Raw genomic sequence first — 19,006 nt, 5'->3', positions numbered from 1 at the left:
ACCAAAAAACAAACAAAAAGAGGGTTCTTCTGTGTCCCAAAGGATTCACAGTTTTAAAAACAAAAACATAAGATAGCATCCCTCCCATGGCTTGCTGGTGTCTGTGTTGGTGCTGGATGGGGGTCAGTTGCTCTCCCTTGCTAAATATAATGAGAATCACCACTTTCAAAGGTGCTTCTTTGCTCATTTAGCACCTGAAACCCCTGCTCATGAATCCCACCACCTGTTTGTGTGTGAGATGCTGTGGCTTCTTAGCAGGCAGGGAAATTAACTGTGTACCTCTTCATTTAGCTGCATCTCTCAGATCAGAATCCTGAAACTGCCCGTAAGTCTTCAGGGTTGAGCCCTAGTGAACTTTGTAATCAAGAAGTTTGAAATCTGGCACATTTGTTAGTTGACATGCACTCTACTAACTATTGCTTTGTTACTTGGCAAGTATCTTGCCTGTTGCTGTAGTCTCTGGGAACTCCCCAGAGTTCCTTGCTGGGGCGGTCATGAGCTTGACTTGTATTTTTGAGCTGGTATTATGGTAATGTTATTTGAAAGATGGGTGTCAGATGTTTGTATAGAAGTTTTCTGAAACGTGTGTCAGTCAGATGTATGTTGTGGGGGTGGGGGCGGGGGGGCGCAATTTCAGTGCATGCCCCGGGTGCCGTTTTCCCTAGTTACGCCTCTGAAGGTGTTCTTTCGGTTCCCTTACTCTTTTGAGGGAGTTTTAATCATTATTGCAGATGCGTTTAATTCTAAGAGCCAGACTACATATGATATTTCTCTTTATATGTTTAGGGTGGTAGGATTTATAGTTGAAATATAGATGAGTGTGGGGCCTTCCCCCAGATGACCACTCACAGCCCTGAAGGTGCCCAAGCCACACGCCAACACGACGAGCACTGCTGAGAGCAGCACAGATGACTCCTGGCAGTGTGGGTAAACAGAGGCTGGGACTCATTGTCCTAGGCTCCAGAGATCCCATAATGCACCGTGTGACATGTGCGATGCATTGGAGGATTCCCGCAGGAGTTGGGCACTCTAGGCCCAGCTCACACACAAGCAGCAAGCCTGGGCTAAGGAAGCGCTCACTCCCTTAACCTCAGCTAGAAGTCGGGCTAAAAAGCTGGGCTAGGCGGGCGGCGCTGCCCCAGCAGGATCAGGCCCAATCCCAGTGGTTCTCATGCATTGCCTAACCCAGGCTAAGCATCCCTAGCCTAGGTTAGGCTGCGTGTGAGAACAGCCTCAGACTGTTGATTTGCTATACAGATCTGTTACTACTTTATTATACTCTGTAAAAGGAGAACATCAAGAAAGGGGATTCATGGGCATACTATCTATCTATCTATCTATCTATCTATCTATCTATCTATCTATCTATATGCACACACACACACACACACACACACACACACACACTTTTAAGTACATATATAAAATGTAGAAGGCAAGTTCCATTTGAAAAGAGGCACTCCCAAGTTAGACAATAAGTATCTCGGACATGGTTGGAACTGTATGAATCAGCCGGGAATCTTTTATCACATGTGGTAGGCATGCACTAAAGCGCAGTCATTTTGGAACTTAATTCACAGTAAGATGCAACAATTGTTAAAAATATACTTTCCTTTTTCTCCAGAGATTTTTATGTTAAATATTACTAAGCCTTATATACCTGCAGAATTTCCAGAGTTGTCCTTATACTTGATAACTGTGGCTAGAATTCTTTAAGCTTCTTATTGGAAGACTCATTTGTTACCAACTTTAGAGAAGTAGAATATTAAACTTTGGGAAGATGCTTCAGTGGCTAGGATTACCTCATATTAAAAAAATTAGAAGATAAATTTGGCTTTATTTGGCAATTTCCTTATAATTTGTCACAGGGTTGGATACCTCATCCGAGATTTGGATTTTCCCTGCAAATGAATTCTTGAGCGAATTTGCTTTAATTTGGATACTGCTTAATTTTGATATCTACATATTCAGTTCTGTTTGAATATTTGGGATTGGTGGTTGAAATTTCTAATTAGAATATGGGTGGTTAGGAGGAGATGTCGATATGATTGTTGTTTTCTGGTTTGATGTATAAAACAATATATGCAATGTTATCTACTATATTTGATTATTTTTTCTGTATTCTGTATGTACTCTATTCTTTTTTATATTGATAAAAAATTAATATCAATTAAAAAAAAATTTTTAAGAGGCATTCTCTTCTGTGAGAGAGAAGTGGGGATGCCTTATCTAAGATGAAGCATGCTGAATGCATATGCCTTATCTAAAATCCCAGAATTATATGTTTGTTTGCTTTAGAACTATTACTTCAAAACCATATGCAAATTTAATTCATAGATTAATCAGCCAAAACTCATACATTAATCAACAACTATTTTAAAGTGGATCCCAATTTCTGAATTACTGCCTCCTGGACAGTATGACTGTATAGTATGTACAATAATTACTGTACAGTATGACTGTACACCAAGCAAATTTTTGGTATCATTATCAGTTTCAATTTGATACCACTTTATTTGCATCATATTGATGATGCACAGAGTTTTATGCATTGAATTGGCTCGATCGTGCGCTGGGGCTGGGCAGCTTACCTGAATTCCAGAAGCAGGCTTCCTTATATCTTCTAATTGGAAATTGACTGCCTCCTTCTGGACAGCCCCTGTGACTGTGCTTTAAAATGCTATCTTTCCTCCCCCTCCTGCCCCCGGCCCAGCAAGCGACAAGAGTGCTGAATGCTGAGTCATAACTTCATTGCTTTAAAATTCATCAATAAGACTTCAGGGCTGTTGATGCTTTTTAATGAAGTCATAAACTGACAAGAATTTCATTAATTTCGTACCAGACTCCAGCTGATTTGTCTGCAGGAGACTAGCTTTTTAATGATTATATTATTGATCTGATAGGCATAAGAACATAAGAACAGCCCTGCTGGATCAGGCCCAAGGCCCATCTAGTCCAGCATCCTGTTTCGCACAGTGGCCCACCAGATGCCAGTGGAAGCCCACAGGCAGGAGTTGAGGACATGCCCTCTCCCCTGCTGTTACTCCCCTGCAACTGGTACTCAGAGGCATCCTGCCTTTGAGGCTAGAGGTGGCCCACAGCCCTCTCAACTAGTAGCCATTGATAGACCTCTCCTCCATGAAGTTATCCAAACCCTTCTTAAAGCCATCCAGGTTGTTGGCTGTCACCACATCTTGTGGAAGAGAATTCCACAAGTGGATTATGCGTTGTGTGAAAAATGCAACGAGAATTCCACAATGTGTTGTGCATATACTCCTTGCCTAAAACTATCCATTAAACAACAGAGTAACTGTATACCTGGGACTGGTCTTGCTTCCTTGACTTTTTCTGCGACACTCCAGCGTTAGAACTGACTTAATCCCTTCCACCTATTTTAATGATAGCTAAGCTCCCTTCTGCTCAATTAAATTACCTTAGTGTTTGTGAGCTTTCTCAGTGAGCATTCGATAAAAAGGTGTGTCTGTTTCCTGAGAGTTTACTCTTGCTTCATAATATCAGTGACAGTATGCTTATTTGCTACATGCATGCACATTGTCATCCTGGCCTCTGGAAATGGGTTCGGCTTGATACCACGTACATGATTAAAGTTGTGATAACTGACCCAGACTCCCTCCCCTCTGTTTAGTTGTTCACTCTGCATGATGCTGGACATTTAAACAGTTTGTGTAATTTCACAGCAGTCAGTGAGAGTTTCTTCAGGAGTAAGGGGTTAACTTTAAAAGGACTTCTCCACATATATCAACAAAGCAAGGCGTCTTTCGAAATCTGATCTGCTAAATCTGACCATGCATACACAGAATCTCATTCAGTATTCCAAGCTGGAGAAGAGATTCTGGGGAAAATGTAATTTGTAATTACAATTTGTAATACAGCTGACCATTATGAAGTGGACAAAATCATGTTCTGAAGAAGGCAATAATACACATCAAACAGGGATTCTGTTCAGCATACCATCCATCTTGATGCCAAATAGTCTTGCTGGCTGGGGTGGTCTCAGGCATGGCATTGGAGTTCCCCAGGCTTTTAGTGCTGGGCAATTTCCATGTTCATGCCAGAGCTCCCAGGCCAGGTGCAGTTCAGGATATCATGGCACTTCATTCATTTATTTATTTATTTATTTATTTATTAACATATTTTTATACCACCCCAAACCTATGTCTCTGGGCAGTTTACACAGAATAAAAATAGAAAGTAAAACATTAGTTAAAAACAAAAACAAGAAATTTTAAACACAACAACTGAAAATTTTTAAAACAATATTTTAAAACAACATTAAAACAATTAAAACAATATTAATTAAAAGCCTGGGTGAACAGATGCGTCTTTAGAGACTTTAAAAAAGCTGTCAGAGATGGGGAACCTCTTATTTCACTAGGGAGCGCATTCCAAAGCCTCGGGGCAGCAACGGAGTAGGCCCGTCCCTGAGTAGCCACCAGACGAGCCTGTGGCAAATGCAGACGGACCTCTCCTGATGATCTCAGTGGGCTGTGGGGTTCATGATGAAGAAGACATTGAGGCTGTTTTCATGATCAGCTAAAATCGGGCTAGAAGAGGCTAGGCCGATTTTAGCCAGTTGTGAGAAGCACCAGGCTACCCGTTTGCAAAGCCCTCCCCTAAGCCCAGGTTCTAAACCTGGGCTCTATGATCGAGTGTTGCAGAGGCACAGGCAACTCATGAACAGATCCCCGACCGGGAGGCTAAAAAGCAGCCTCCCGGCTCGGGGGTCTCTCCAGCATCCTCTGCACACTCGTGCAGAGCATGCTGGAACTTCCAGGGGCTGCGCGGCCCCCGATCCTTGCAGCCCCTGCCAGCTCCGTGATGCAGCCAGCAGTTGTGTGGGTGGCCGATCCGGCCGCCCGGGGAGGGCTTGATGATCATCTGCAGGGAGAGTGGGCTTAGCCCGCTCTCCCTGCGAACCCTCTGGAGGATTATCTTAAATTCCCAGGGCCCAAGCTTTTTAGGGCTTTATAGGTTATAACCAACACCTTGTATTTTGCCCAGAAATATATCGGCAGCCAGTGTAGCTCCTTCAATATGGGAGTAATATGGTCTCTCCTAGATGACCCAGAGACCAGCCTGGCTGCCTCATTCTGGACCAACTGTAGTTTCCTGGACTACATACAAGGACAGCCCCACATACAGTGCATTGCAGTAATCCAGTCTGGAGGTTACCAGCAGATGTACCACTGTTTTGAGGTCATTCATCTCAAGAAATGGACACAGCTGGCATATCAGCCAAAGCTGATAGAAGGCACTTCTGGCCACTGCCTCAACCTGGGACACCAGGGAGAGGCTTGTATCTAGAAGCACCCCCAGACTGCATACCTGTTCCTTCTGGGGAACTGTGACTCCATCCAGAACAGGCAGATCAAAATTGTCTCTCAGTTTCGACCCCGCACAATGAGTACCTCTGTCTTATCTAGAGATTGTCTATTGTCTCAGTCTCAGTTTGTTATCCCTCATCCAGCCCATCACCGACCCCAGGCAGGCATTTAGGGAGGTTATGCCTTCTCCTGATGATGCTGACAAGGAAAATAGATTTGGGTGTCATCAGCATACTGCACCAAATCTCCTGATGATATCTCCCAGTGGTTTCATGTAGATGTTAAACAACATTGGAGACAATATGGAGCCCTGAGGGACACCATATAAAAGCTCAGATTTTGAAGAAAAGCAGTCTCCAAGGGACACCATCTGGAACATGCCTGAGAGGTAGGAGTGGAACCACTGCAAAGCAGTGCCTCCCACTCCCAACCCCCTCAGACGCTCCAGAAGGATACTATGGTCGATAATATCGAAAGCCGCCAAGTGGTCCAAAAGGACCAACAGGTTCACACTTCCTCTGTCAATTCCCAATTGGAGATCATCCATAGGTCTCCATCCGAGTCAGCCCGAAAGCCAGTTTGAAATGGGTCAAGATAATCAGTTTCCTCCAAGATGGTCTGGAGTTGGGAGGCCACCGCCCTCTCAATTACCTTGCCCAGCCACGGAAGGTTGGAGACAGGCCTGTAGTTACTCAGCTCTGAGGGATCTAAGGTAGGCTTCTTCAGAAGCGGTCTAATAATCGCCTCCTTAAGACATGGAGGCAGCCTTCCTTCCCTCAGAGACTCATTTATAATCTCTACCAGGCCTTCTACAGCAACCACACTGCCAGATACAGTAGTATAAGCTGTTTCAATCAATTTGTCCACATCTTCAGGAGTCACAAACTGGAACTGATCCAACCTAACCACGTAAGAGGAGTCACTGGACACCTCCACATCAGACACTGAAATAATTGTGGAGATGGAATCTAAGTCGGCCTGAATACGAGAGATTTTCCCCACAAAGAATTCGTTAAAGACATCACAGCAGGTAATTGATGGTTCCAGATTCTGATTCAAGGGAGGAGGGGCACATACTAGCCCTCTCACAACCCTGAACAACTCCACTGGATGTGAACTTGTGGAAGCAATATAGGCATAAAAGAATTGCTTCTTTGCCACACGTATTGCCTGAGCATAGGTCTTCAAATGAGCTCTATGTTGCAGTCTGTCGGATTCAAGCCAAGTGTTTCTCCACTTGTGCTCCATCTACCTCGCCACTTCAGCCCCCATAGTTCTTCCGTATACTAAGGGGCCAGTTTTGAAGCAGGTTGGAGACAATGCTTAGGAGCAATCATGTCTACTGCCCCAGTGAGTTTGCTGTTCCAGTTCATGGCCGCTATGAACTCCTGAGGTGCCCCAGACAAATTGGTCCCAAAATGAACATTGAAGTCCCCCAACACCACAAGCCTGGGGTACTCCAACACCAAACCCAAGACCAAGTCCATCAGCTCAGGGACTCTGTTGAGCAGCGGGGTGATTGGCACACCAACAGAAGTTCCAGTCTATCTCTGGTCCCCAAACTTAAGTACACACATTCGATATGGTCCAATACCTCAACAGGGATCCTGGTAAGGGAGATATTGTTCTTCTAGACCACAGTTTCTCAACCACCGGTCCCTGGACTGCTGCCGGTCCCCGAAGGATTGAGTGCCGGTCTCTGACTGGGAGTCAACACCCCCCACCTGCCAAACAACTGCAATCAAGGCACTCACTTCCTCAATTTTGCACATGGCATGGAAGAGGGAGAGGAGGAGTATCATGGAGGCACGGGACCCTGCTTCCGCCTTGCCTCCATGTGCTGCTGAGATCTTCCTACAGCTATCTTTATCTTTACAACTTCAAATTGTATGCGGCATGGGGGCATCGAGGAAAAGGTATGGCAGTGGGCGCCACTTGAAGGGCTGCTGGTTCTTGCATGCTCATTATTTGCAGCCAAAGGTTGATTGATTGAAACCCAGCTGCCTGTTGCGGCTGAGGCGCCTTGAGAGGAAACCCTTTTTCCCTCTTGCATTGGTGGGGTGTTGTGGTCCCTTGGCCCCCTGTAACCACCTGGTCTGCACTGCCGGTGGAAGACGGCGGTCCCCTTTGTGACCTCGCCAGAGGGCTAAGCGGTGGAGGGAGGGAGGAGTGCCGCCTTGGCTCGGGCTTTACAGAAAGGGAGGGCAAATGGACCTTCTTCGGGGAAGGGGAGCAAGCACATGTACCAAGGAGGACTAAGTGGTGGAGGGAGGCGGTGTGGTGCGGGGGAGAGGCAAGAGACCATTTTGTGCATTCATGCAAAAGGGTCATTGGATGAATGGAACTGGAATGAAGTGATCCTGGGGATTTGATGCCCAGCGCGGTTCATGTCCGATCCCAACCAATTTAAAACCAGCTGCCTGTTGCGGCCAAGGCACCTTGAGAGGAAACGCCGTTTCCCTCTTGCATTGGTGGGGCGTTGTGGTCCCTTGGCCCCTTATAACTCCCCTGGTCTGCCCCGCCGGTGGAAGACGGCAGTCCCTTTTATGACCTCGCTGGTCGGGGGGGGCAACCTCTGGCTGGAATCACGCCACGGTTAGGGCTAAGCAGTGGAGGGAGGGAGGAGGGCTGCCTTGGCTTGCCTCGCAGCGACACATGGGCAGCATGTGGGACCATGTGAGCTGCGTGGCCCCAAAGGCAGGCTGGTGTGACTGGTGCATGTAGGGCAGTTGGGAGGGGGCACAGAAGCATGCGCTGCAAGAGAGAATGGGGGAACACCTGCTACACTCTGGTGCGCAAGAACAGCGGCAGCAGCTCTTGGATCCAGGCGATCTTCCAAGCGCGGTCCGGTGCACCATTGCCTCGCCCACCCTGAACAGTGCCTCGTCTCCCCAGCGAGGAAGATGAGCCATCCACCACTACAATGCCCTGCGTCCCCCGACATCTCAGAATTGCCCCTTTCCCTTTAACACCAGGTCCCCACCGCTCTTCTTCACGTTTTCTTTCACCATTAAAAAAAAAACATTCCCAGAGCCTGCCACGTAACTGTTTTGGAGGAGCTGCGGGGGTTTCATTAGGTCCACCTTACAAAGTGCACAATTAAGAGCAGGATCCAGATCAAGCCAGGTGATCATGACCAAGCAGCATTGACACAAATGAGAGATGACTAAATTAATTTCAGTGGGTGGTCCTGACTAACGTGGTCTGGATCCGGCCCTGCAACTACACAACTCCGGCTAAAACTCCACCTCCATCAAGAGAGGGTTAAACTGTAGACTTCGGGCTCTACTGAAAACTTGCCCAGCTCTCCTCACCTCCTTTTTGCTTTGCTTGACATCCAACGTGATGAAGAGTTTTGGGGAATTCAAAAGTTTGCTTGTATGTTGGTTTCGTAGTTTTTGAATTTTTCTAATGGCCCAACATCCCCTCTCCATTGAGTAATCACAAGCACCCCCACCCCGCACATACTGAAGACATACTGGAGACATATTTGTTCACCCAGGCTTTTAGATTCAGGGGTTCTCAACCTTGCATCCCCAGATGTTGGTGGACTTAAACTCCCATAATCCCCAGCCATAATGGCCAAATGCCATTGTGATTGGGGGTTATGGGAGTTTAGGTCCACCAACATCTGGGGACCCAAGGTTGAGAACCCCTAATATTCCATGTTTGCAAAAGATTCCAAATTTAATGATTTTAATGCTTATATTATTTTAATTGTAAACTGCCCAGAGATACAAGTTTTGGGCAGTATAGAAGTCTCTTAGAGAGATAGAGAGATAGATAAACAAACTTAAACTTGAAAGCCCTTTACTAACTGCTGGTCTGGGAAACTGCGCATGAAGAATGTAGCGGTCCTTGAAACTCTGCATGAGGAATTTAGTGGTCCTTGACTCCAAAAAGGTTGAGAAACACTGTTCTAGACCACAGCCACTCCACCTCCTCACACACGGTCCCTCACCCACTCCTCAACAGAGTAGCCTGGAGGGAGAAACTGGGACCACACTGGGCCCCCAGCCTCCCCCAAACAGGTCTCTGTAATACATACCAGGTCAGCACCTTCAACCAGAATCAAATCATGGATGGTTTCTGATTTGTTCTGGACTGACCTGGCATTACAGAGGAGCAAGGTGAGGTTCCAAAGGTGGTCGGCACTGCTCCCCAAGGTCAAAGAGCTGGCAGGACAGCCGGAAGGGGAAACAGCTATTAGATTTCTAAGCCCCCTTCCCCTATAATGGCCCACTGACCTGCCGTTTCTTCTTCTGTTCCCCACCACCACCTGAATTGCCACCCCACAGCCACTGGACATGCCCCCTATCTCCCCATCTCCAGATAAGCCCAGACACATTGTAAAAGATTCTCACCCAGGACTAATAAAAACAGAGACCCCCACTATTAAATATCCACCCATATACAAATACCTGGGCCAAGAGGCCTGGCCCTCGCTGTCCCCCGAAGTGGCTCCCCCAAAGGGGTGACCCCCTTTGTTGTCGCCACTTTGGTGGCGACCCCTCCAGTGGTGGGCCCGCTGCAACTTTATAGGGCCAGAGATAGCCACTCTGGTCAGATGGTAAGGCAGGGACTGCTGAGTCACTTCTGGGCCCCAATCATGACAAAGAAGGGTTTGTCCCAGCTGATAGCATTGTCTACACATAGGGAGGGACATACGCTTGTCCTAGATTTATGTTGGAGAGGCAAGAAAGTGATCTGGTGGTGGTGGAGATTAACATCATTTCACTGTCATAGACAGATCACTTCCTGATAGGTTGGCTGATCACAACTTCTAAGCTCTGCAAGAGTGGGGGATCTATTAGAATGGTCTACTCTCAGCTCATGGATCCAGATAGCTGTGGGGGAGTTTCCTGCTGATGGCAGATTTAGAGGAGATATCAGGAAGAATTTCCCAACTGTAAAAGGGTAAAAACAGTGAAACAGACCACATCATGTGGTGGACTCTCCTTCACTGGAGATTTTCAGACAGAAGCTGGGATAATAGGTTGGACCTCCAAGATGCCTTCCAGCCCATTTGTGGACCATCCCATGCAGTTCTGACTAATGATAGTGCAGCTCTCATTAATGCTGGGGTGGAGCAAGATAGGAGAGAGAGAGGTGCAACCAGAGCTGCTGGGAATGAGAGGCAGCTGAGTCTCATTTGCAGGGAGGGCTGGCTCATTAGGGTGAGCCACTACTGCCTACAAGGCTGCCACCAGGTATGTTTTGGGGGAAGTAAAATGATGATGAGGCAGAGCCCAGTGGAAGCTGGAAGAGGCATTTGGGCCCCATTCTGTGCTTAACCATTACATGATATGTTTTTAAAACTAGGAAAACTCCAAATGTCCCACACTTATCCTGACACACTGATCAAGGTGAGGCACTATATGGAAGGGAATGAGATGTTCTGACAGAAGTGAATAAAATTGAACTAAGTTAACAGCAAGCTTAAATTTGGATACAAGTAGCCAGTGAAGAAATATACAGATTATTTTTGTTCTACAACTGATTATGTTGGCAGCTTTTATATATTTTAGTTTTTCTTGGTACAACACATGACATTCATCAGCAATATAAAATATAAGCATAAATATATTGCTTACAAACACAAAACTCTGAGTCTCGGTTCAGTGAACGGGGAAAAAAGAGCTTGTGAGAATGAACTAACACAGTTTTGGTAACCATGCCTAAAGAGGAAACTCAAATATGACAGAGATACTGCAGAACAGACCCACATCTCTATTAAAAGTGGTCAGTTCAAAAATCACAGCCCAGGTCTTCTCGTCAAGCCAGCTGTTCATTTCTACATCATCCAGCCTTTTTGTTGAATACTGTTGTGATTCTTCTGGAAAGAAATAAAAGCTATGTCTTCTGGATGGACATCTGTTTAATACTCCATGTATCTCGACATATACCCATTGATCTGAATTTTGTTCATATGTGAAGCCTAAAAGAGCAATGTTGTGATTAGAAACTGAACTGTTAGCTGGGATTGTCCATGATCCAAAATTGTCCACTTGTTCTTCTTGGTCAATTCCATATTCTTGACAATGAGTTTCATTAAGCACATATTTATTTGCAGGGATACATGTATGGAAACATTCCTTTTCATCATTCTTAGTTCTTATTTGCTTCATTCTGGGCAATTCAAAAATTTTGGACCTTCTTTCTTAAAAATAGATTGCTTGATAGTCATGTATCAATGCCAGAAAGGCATTTCTCATCCATGTGAAAATATCCTCAGGCATATCCTCATTCGACAAATAAAAAATGAATGTTTCGTGTATAATTTTTTTGTAAGAAAAGCTACCACTAATTTCTGTAAAGGAAGACATTTTTGAAACTAAAGTTAAGACAAAATGAGAGACTACATCTCTTATGAAAAGAGAAGTCTGAATTTTAAATTTGCGTTTTTTTTTTAAGATGATGACCTCATAATCTATTGGCTGGTATTGCTTAGAAGCTCTGACTTTGACAAGTTCATTATGTAACTGATTCATCTCATTGACAGTCATAGTTCTGTCATTAAATATATTATCTTGGAAGTTTGACCATGGGATGCTTCCACAGTAAGTTGAAGAAAAAGTACTATAGGCTGAAAAAATAAGTATCATTAGGGGCTGAAGCAAAAACGTATGTTGACAAAATGACATTGTGGATGCTATTAACCACTCAAAGGATGTTTTGTAGCTATAGGACAGGCCATATAAGATGATGAAAACTGATGAAAACAAAGATATTAAAAAGGCCAAGACCCAAGCTATGTATGTACACCACCAACAAAGCTGCAGTTTCTGTATATTCTTGTGAAAGGTTTCTTTTTCTATAGCATATTTATTACCAGACTTGGTTGTTGGTGGGAGTTGCTGGGATTTCACCTTTGAAGGTGAAGCATCTCCTGTATCACCCTCTTTACTGAGGCTGTCAGAAAATAAAGAGAAGTTTTCTTTTGGCTGAACTTGAGCTGTGTTAGATTGTGCAGACTCTTTGGGGGAATGCTTAAACAAAGTTACCACAATCAGTTGCACAGGGATAGAAATCAAAGCGCTAATCATTCCAGTTATCATGGATCTCCAATATCGCAGTTCTACCGAATGAATATGTTGATCCTTCTCAGTACTGAAGAATATCATGTTAAACATCAGGGAACTCAACAGTATTGTTAAGCAACAGGACAGCCTTTGGAATCTATTGAAAGAACCACTGATTACATGAGCAAAGACAGACAGCCACAGATGATTACTGAGCAAGTCACTGCTAACAGTTATCATGAAGCAATCCACTTTGTTTAAAGGCACAGTTGAGTCTGTAACAGCAAATGTCCTTTCAGTTCGGCAGTCATTTTTGCCAATAGCTAACCATTTTCTGCACATAAACAGCCATGATTGTTTAGTGACCATGTTTTGTACTTTGACTCGGCTTAAGTACCAGCTGGAAGAAAAATTAAAATTATTGTGCCAGATGTGTAGAGACAAAATGTCTCCTAGATCTTCCTCAGTAGTTAGGATAAAAGTGTCAACAGATCCTCGCTGGAGGATTCCGGGGAAATGTGGATGCTTTAGCTGATGTACATCGCTGACCCCATTTTGGCCAATCAGCTCAATGTAGACATCAGCTGTGGTGCCTGCTCTAAAGCGGGTTCCTGTGTATATGCTGACCAAGTACTTCATCTTGTGAAAGGGATCATTATCTGGCAGGACTATGATCTGGTCCCTGATACCAAAGTTATCTTGTATTATGGCCCAGATGGCTAAGAACATGTAGATTATAAATATGGCAAGCACTGTCAGTCCTGTTACGGGATTTTTGCCAGCCTGTTCTAAAAGGAACTTTTTCATATCCACAGAATTAGGGAACACAAGCACTTTGCTGGCCATAAATCTGATGCTAGGTTTGGAGGTCCCTGTTGAACTGGCTGTTCTCTTGCTACGCTCTTTTGCTTTACAGATGCAATGTATCTTAGACCAGCTGGTCTGAGGGCCAAGACTGCATGTCTCTTCTTCCCACTGATTCTGAACTCCATCTAGAACTAGGCAGTCTGCTGTAAAAACAGCAATGCGGACAATCTTAATGGTTTGGTCTCTCACAATTGGGTGTGATTGCAAGACAACTGAAATGTTCAATTTATCTGCTCTACTGCTGTTTACTTGAGACCAAAGCAATGACTGAGGAAGACAAAGAATATAAGGAGCCTTAATGGCACAGTCAGTGACATTAAAATCCTTTTCACTTGGTGTTGGAGGGCTGTAATGGGAAGCAGTATATACAGCTACAGGAGGATGACTGATATTGAGACCCAAGTATATAAATACCTGGAAAGTAACATTTATTTTAGGCACAATCTGGATAAAAATGTCTTTGGAGCTTCTTTTTACTTCAACACTAAAGCCTCCAGTTGTTTTAGGGAGTTTTATGTCTGGTCCTAAGGTCAAGTCAAAGGTGGCAGAGTCCTCATCTTTTCTAGCCATGATCATTTCAACTACATCAGGCACGATCTGAATTATGTCACCATTAGATTTGGTTCCTGTCATTTTGAATCCAGTCACGGTTGTGCCAATATCTGCTGTATAAAGCAACCAAGGAAAGGGATTTTTGTCAAATTCATAAAGAACCGTGCAAACCACAGCATCTACCGGTAATTCAGCATGATGGCCCTGCTTCAATTTGGGATAAAAGCAGTTCTTGCAAGGTTTTCTGTTAGAGAACGATCCAGAAACCTCCGAATTCTCATCTTTCCATAAGTAAATGGTCCACTCTTCAGCTTTCATATTTGTTTCATGTTCCCCGGGGACTTTACCTTGTAAGATTAGGTCTGCTAATGTCTCTGTTACAGAGATGGTTTCTTTAATGGCATTTACGTTGACATTCCCATGGCTCAACAGAGAAGCTCTCAAGACATTGGACAGCCCAGTAAGTATACCATTGCCAAGGATTTCTATTTCCTTAGAACCCAAGTCTGTATTCTGATGCCTTTTGAGGGCTTCACTCACTTCTTTGAGTTTTCTGACTGCAAGCAGTTGTGATTCCTTGTTTACTTCAGTGATTTCATGAGTTACCTGACAAATGCTCAATATTATTTGGTTTATTTTTTGGACATCAGTTGTAGGTATCCTTGCAGTCGTATTAAGAAGGATTTGCCGCAAATCAGTTTTTGAGCCTTGCTTGGTTGGTGAAGTCTCAATGTTATTTAATAGAGAGGCCAGCATATATACAAAATAACCTGTGTCAAAGTAGTCCTTACTTACCAGTAAAGTTGTCATTGGGGCACTTGACCCACTAATTAAACCTTGTAGTTCCTGGTGAACAACATCAGTTGGTTTACTTTTTCTTTGATCATGCACAGTTGCCTTTAAAGTTACTTGAGAACATGCTCCAAGGGCATCATACACTTGAACATATATTATCAAGGCAGAATTATGGGATGGTAAACCAACTGGGAGAAAAGACTGAGGAGTTTTATGCTCATGACCAACATACACTATTATGCCCAAAGTACTATTCTCTATCGAAGATATGGTACTAATTTTCATTTGATCTGATGCCGCTATTACTTTATATGTAAGAGGTCCATTTTTGCCTTCAAATCCACTGCACTGAATAATGAATTTTGTTAGGAAAGCCATACCTATCCTGGGATTAAGCACACATTGTCCTATTCGAGGTGGATCATGAACATGAAAAGAATACTTGTAGACAGCGGACTTTCCTTCCTTTGTGACAACTGCCAGACTAAGAACATATGACTGCTCTGACATGGATACAAAAGCAAAAGCATTTATACGTAAGTATGGATTGGACCTGCCAGTTGTAGATTTGGAAGACCAGTCAAAACCTATTTCAGTGGAATGTGTTGAGAGTAGTGACCAGGAATAGAGGGGTTTGCTAGTTCTGCAGTTCAAGCATTTGCCAAAAAGACAAAACCTTTCATTTGGAATGACTGACCTGCCACAATTTTCAATGCATGTGACATTCAGCACGGGCACTGAACCAGGCTGCACTTCTACTGTTTGTTCAGCCTGAGCTGTCTGGCTATCCTTTTGAACCACCAAGCGAAAATAATATACAGCATTTTCCTGAAGTGTTTCAGGTTGCACTGCTTGAACTGGATCAGAGGATGTTGTCCATTTCAGATCAACCTGGTTTGGATAACACTTCCCCTCTTTACTTAGAGTCATGAGTACATAGTCTGTTTTTTGCTTAGTGCAGTACCAAGTAAATCTAAATTCTTTAGAGGGCTGTACTGCCCCAGCTTTAGAGGAACCAGTTCCATCAAGCGTCCATTGGTCAGAAAATCCAACTTTCCGGAAATTGCCTCCAGCAATTACAGCCAACAGTGTATCTGATCCAATCTCAACAAATGCAGAATCAGACACTTCGACACTGTCCCATGTATTCATTGAGGTGAGTTTTACTGTAAAATTAAAGAGATATAAGCCATATTCTAAGCTGGAACTAGGAACTTCTAGTATGGTGGAATTTCTCCTTCTAATGCCAGATATGTTTAAAGGCTTTGACCAATCCGGACTCGTCATCATATCTGGGACTTTATAGATGTTCCAGATGACATCTGTTTGCTTTGGGCCTGGGCAATTTATCCATGAATCAGCAGCCAGAGAAAATTCTGCTCCATGGGCAAAATGCAAGATGTGTTTAGAATGGTCAGGTCTCTGGATGCTAACTTCTGTAATAGAACACGGTTTTCCCCGACAGGTCACTCTGGACTTTATTACCTTCGAAGCATAAATGTTGATTGTGGTTTTTAAAATAATAGACAGAAGTCCATTGCTTGCACATTTCACTTTTGCTACAAAGCCAGTGTAAAGAGCAGGGTTAAAAGGCAAGACAGAGTCGGGAATAAAATGGGCAGCATTTCTGACATGATCCTTGTAAGTGTAAGTATTGTTCCAAAGGAGGTATTCTTTCTTTGAATCAAAAAGCTCCAAGCTGAAGGACCACTCACATTGCAGCAGTGGGTGTTGCACAGGAATAAACCACACAATATAGACCCAACTTTCATCAGGGGAATGCCCATTGAAATGGTGAACTTCTAACCCTTTGTCTCCTAGAGTCCTGAACAGAATCCCCCTCCGGTTCAGATACACGTGCACACTGAATCTGTACCACTGCAGCTGCACAAATTGAACCACAATCAGGTAAGAGAGGCTCTGCTGCTGGTAAAAAACATAGTGGGAGCTGGAGCTCTCTTCAGTGGCATTGACAGCACTGCCTTCGTGAATGGAATAGTAGAGTCCCAGGGTCGGGCTAAAAACGTACGTGCCTCCTTTGGTCTTCTGTGGGTTGAGTTTGAGGTGAGTTGGGATTGCACTGTTTGTTGTGAAACTCAGTGTAGAATTGGAGAAAGCCAGTTTTCCTGTCAGCTCTCCAGACATTCTCTTATTGGTACAGAAATAGATGCTGGTTATTACCTTTGCTTTGGAGGAACGTGATGTGGGAACAGCACAGAAATCACTCTGCAGAGCAAAAGGGTTGTAACTGTAGGAGTGAGACCACTCTCCCACACCCTGCTCATCCAATAATTCATAAGCTATTATTCCTTGGCTGAGTTGTAGAAGACTCCAGGAAAGGCTGAGGGCCACATGGGGATGGCTCAGCAGTTTGGAATGTCCACTAAAGACATGTAGCAAGGCAGCCTCCACAAATAAGTCCATGCTAAGACTGACCGGAGGTCCATGCTCAACAGTGAGTGAAGCAGTGTAAAATCCACGTTGGGGAAAGTATACGGTCAAGTGGTAGCTATAATAGGATGAACATACCTGGTACAGTTCTACATTATGGTAGCCAGATAATGGGGGTAGCTCACTGTGCTGGTTGCTAGGGATGAGGAGGTCTGCAGGAATTCCTCCTTGACTCTTGAAGTGGTAGTTCCATGTGGAACTCTTCAGACGTGCACACCAACCCAGCTGCACTGGCTGCCATTCAAAAATGGGAAGTGTGCGTGGCCAAAGGAGGAAGAAACGGACATCTTGCCCAGAAAGCACAATGCTCAGGTTATGGTGAAGGCACAAGGGTGCAGCACAGAATGCTGATATGCATTGTACTGTGATGTGGCTATAGACCCATGGTGGATGTGGGCCTTCCCTTGGCAGGCCTAGACCTAGCACCAGCTGACCTGACCAGCTTTTTGTGTTGTTTACCAAGATGGAATCTCGGAACCAGCTACAGTCTGGCGGGGGTTGCACATCTCTCTCTTCCTCCTCAGAATTTGCTTCTGGCAGTCTTGAGTAGTTTATCTCAATATGCCTATCCCACAGACACGAGACTTGAAATTCATTGTCTTGTCGTTGGTAAACACTGTGTTTGGGGTTTGAGCAAGTGACCAACAGTGGTGGCGGCAGCAGATGCAGAGGTGCAGTTGATCTGTATTGGGAACAACACCAATAGCAGAAAAGGAAGATGAGGCATAATAGGTACTGCATCGTTGGCAGGAAAGAGAACCCTGATTCAGTAGCAACAGCTATCTCCTAGCAACAAACAGGAGTCACAAAGAGAGTCTGAATGAGTTCTAGATTCTTTCTGCTGTTGCCTTGGGCAACCAGAGTCTATGGGAGCAGTATTTCTTGTCCTTCCTTGCTCTAATGCAATTCCATATTTCTGTTCATAGCACTGGCAAGTCACATTATCTAGGACTCACATGAAGTGATGTTATTACCAATTTACCCCCAGATGCATTTATTGGCTTTTATGAATTAATGCTTAGAAGTCATTTCTAGCTGCAGTCGGTGGGCTGCATGTACAAATCCTTTCTGGGTGGGGGGTGGAATGGACAGCAAGCATTTAGGAAACCAGAGAGAGAAGAGGGAGGCTTCATCTTGGCCTCTCCCAGGCAAGCCATTATTTTATATGCAGAGAAGTGTTTTCTTAGGGGCAATGTTGTGGGTGGGTTGTCAGGATCATGTTCAGCAGAATGCATAACATTTAACATTATAAAGTTGACAAAACTGTGAAATAGTTGGTCTTTTATACTTTTTTTCTAACATGAACATGGAAGGGGGAAATATTGCACAAGGAAGAAAAGATGTGGATGACCATAGCACAACCTGTAGAGGAGTGGTTACCTGCATAGGTGGTAATATATTGGAGGACAGGCTCCCAAAAGGTATAACTTTCTACCTACTTGGACATCTGAGTGCACTTTTTCCCCAGTTCTCATCTTGTTCTCATCTCTCAAAGCCAGGTGATCAACAATGCAATCTTTCAGATACTTTTTAAAAATTGACATTGTTATAATTATTTATTTATTTACACAGTCAGACAGGTGTTATTGACTGGTTTGTTTTATCCAGACATCGAGTCCTTCCCAAGGACCTGGGATTGCTGAATTTTATTATCAGTGTTGTTGCTGTTATTATAGATATTGTCGCAGAATATAGGCTGTTCCCAGTAAAGTTGCTTTTTGTAATTGGCTGATGGTGATTTCTGTGGCCCCTATGGTGTTGAGGTGCTATTCAAGTTGTTTTGGGATTGCACCCAGGGTGCCAATTACCACTGGGATTATTTTGGTCTTTTTCTGCCACAGCCTTTCAATTTCAATTTGTAGATCTTTGTATTTTGTGATTTTTTTTTCTATTTCTTTTTCTTCTATTCTGCTATCCCCTGGTATTGCTATGTCGATTATTTTGACTTGCTTTTCTTTCTTCTCAACTACAGTT

General features: G+C 44.1%; 2 protein-coding genes across 4 annotated transcripts in view; one reads left to right on the top strand and one right to left on the bottom strand.

The window, feature by feature from the left end:
* Positions 1–10,834: 10,834 nt before the first annotated feature.
* On the bottom strand, positions 10,835–17,788 carry LOC128326577 (polycystin family receptor for egg jelly-like). The gene has a single exon (XM_053253659.1). The coding sequence runs from the start codon at positions 17,771–17,773 to the stop codon at positions 11,507–11,509; it is 6,267 nt and encodes a 2,088-aa protein (XP_053109634.1). The 5' UTR covers positions 17,774–17,788; the 3' UTR covers positions 10,835–11,506.
* The window catches only part of TTC38 (tetratricopeptide repeat domain 38), a 58,464-nt gene continuing 55,690 nt past the window's right edge, over positions 16,233–19,006 (top strand). For all 3 annotated transcript variants that reach the window (XM_053253663.1, XM_053253662.1, XM_053253661.1), the window contains exon 1: positions 16,233–16,489. The gene's annotated coding sequence lies outside the window, so the exon portion shown is untranslated. The remainder of the gene's footprint in view (positions 16,490–19,006) is intronic.

The sequence above is a fragment of the Hemicordylus capensis genome, chromosome 5 (assembly GCF_027244095.1).
Source record: "Hemicordylus capensis ecotype Gifberg chromosome 5, rHemCap1.1.pri, whole genome shotgun sequence".
Taxonomy (NCBI): domain Eukaryota; kingdom Metazoa; phylum Chordata; class Lepidosauria; order Squamata; family Cordylidae; genus Hemicordylus; species Hemicordylus capensis.
The sequence above is the reverse complement of the archived record's forward strand: the minus strand, read 5'-3'. Positions and strand labels throughout refer to the sequence as shown.

What these genes read in the sequence shown, in the direction of transcription:
- LOC128326577 (XM_053253659.1), bottom strand. Translation starts at nt 17,773, where the DNA reads ATGCAGTACCTATTATGCCTCATCTTCCTTTTCTGCTATTGGTGTTGT.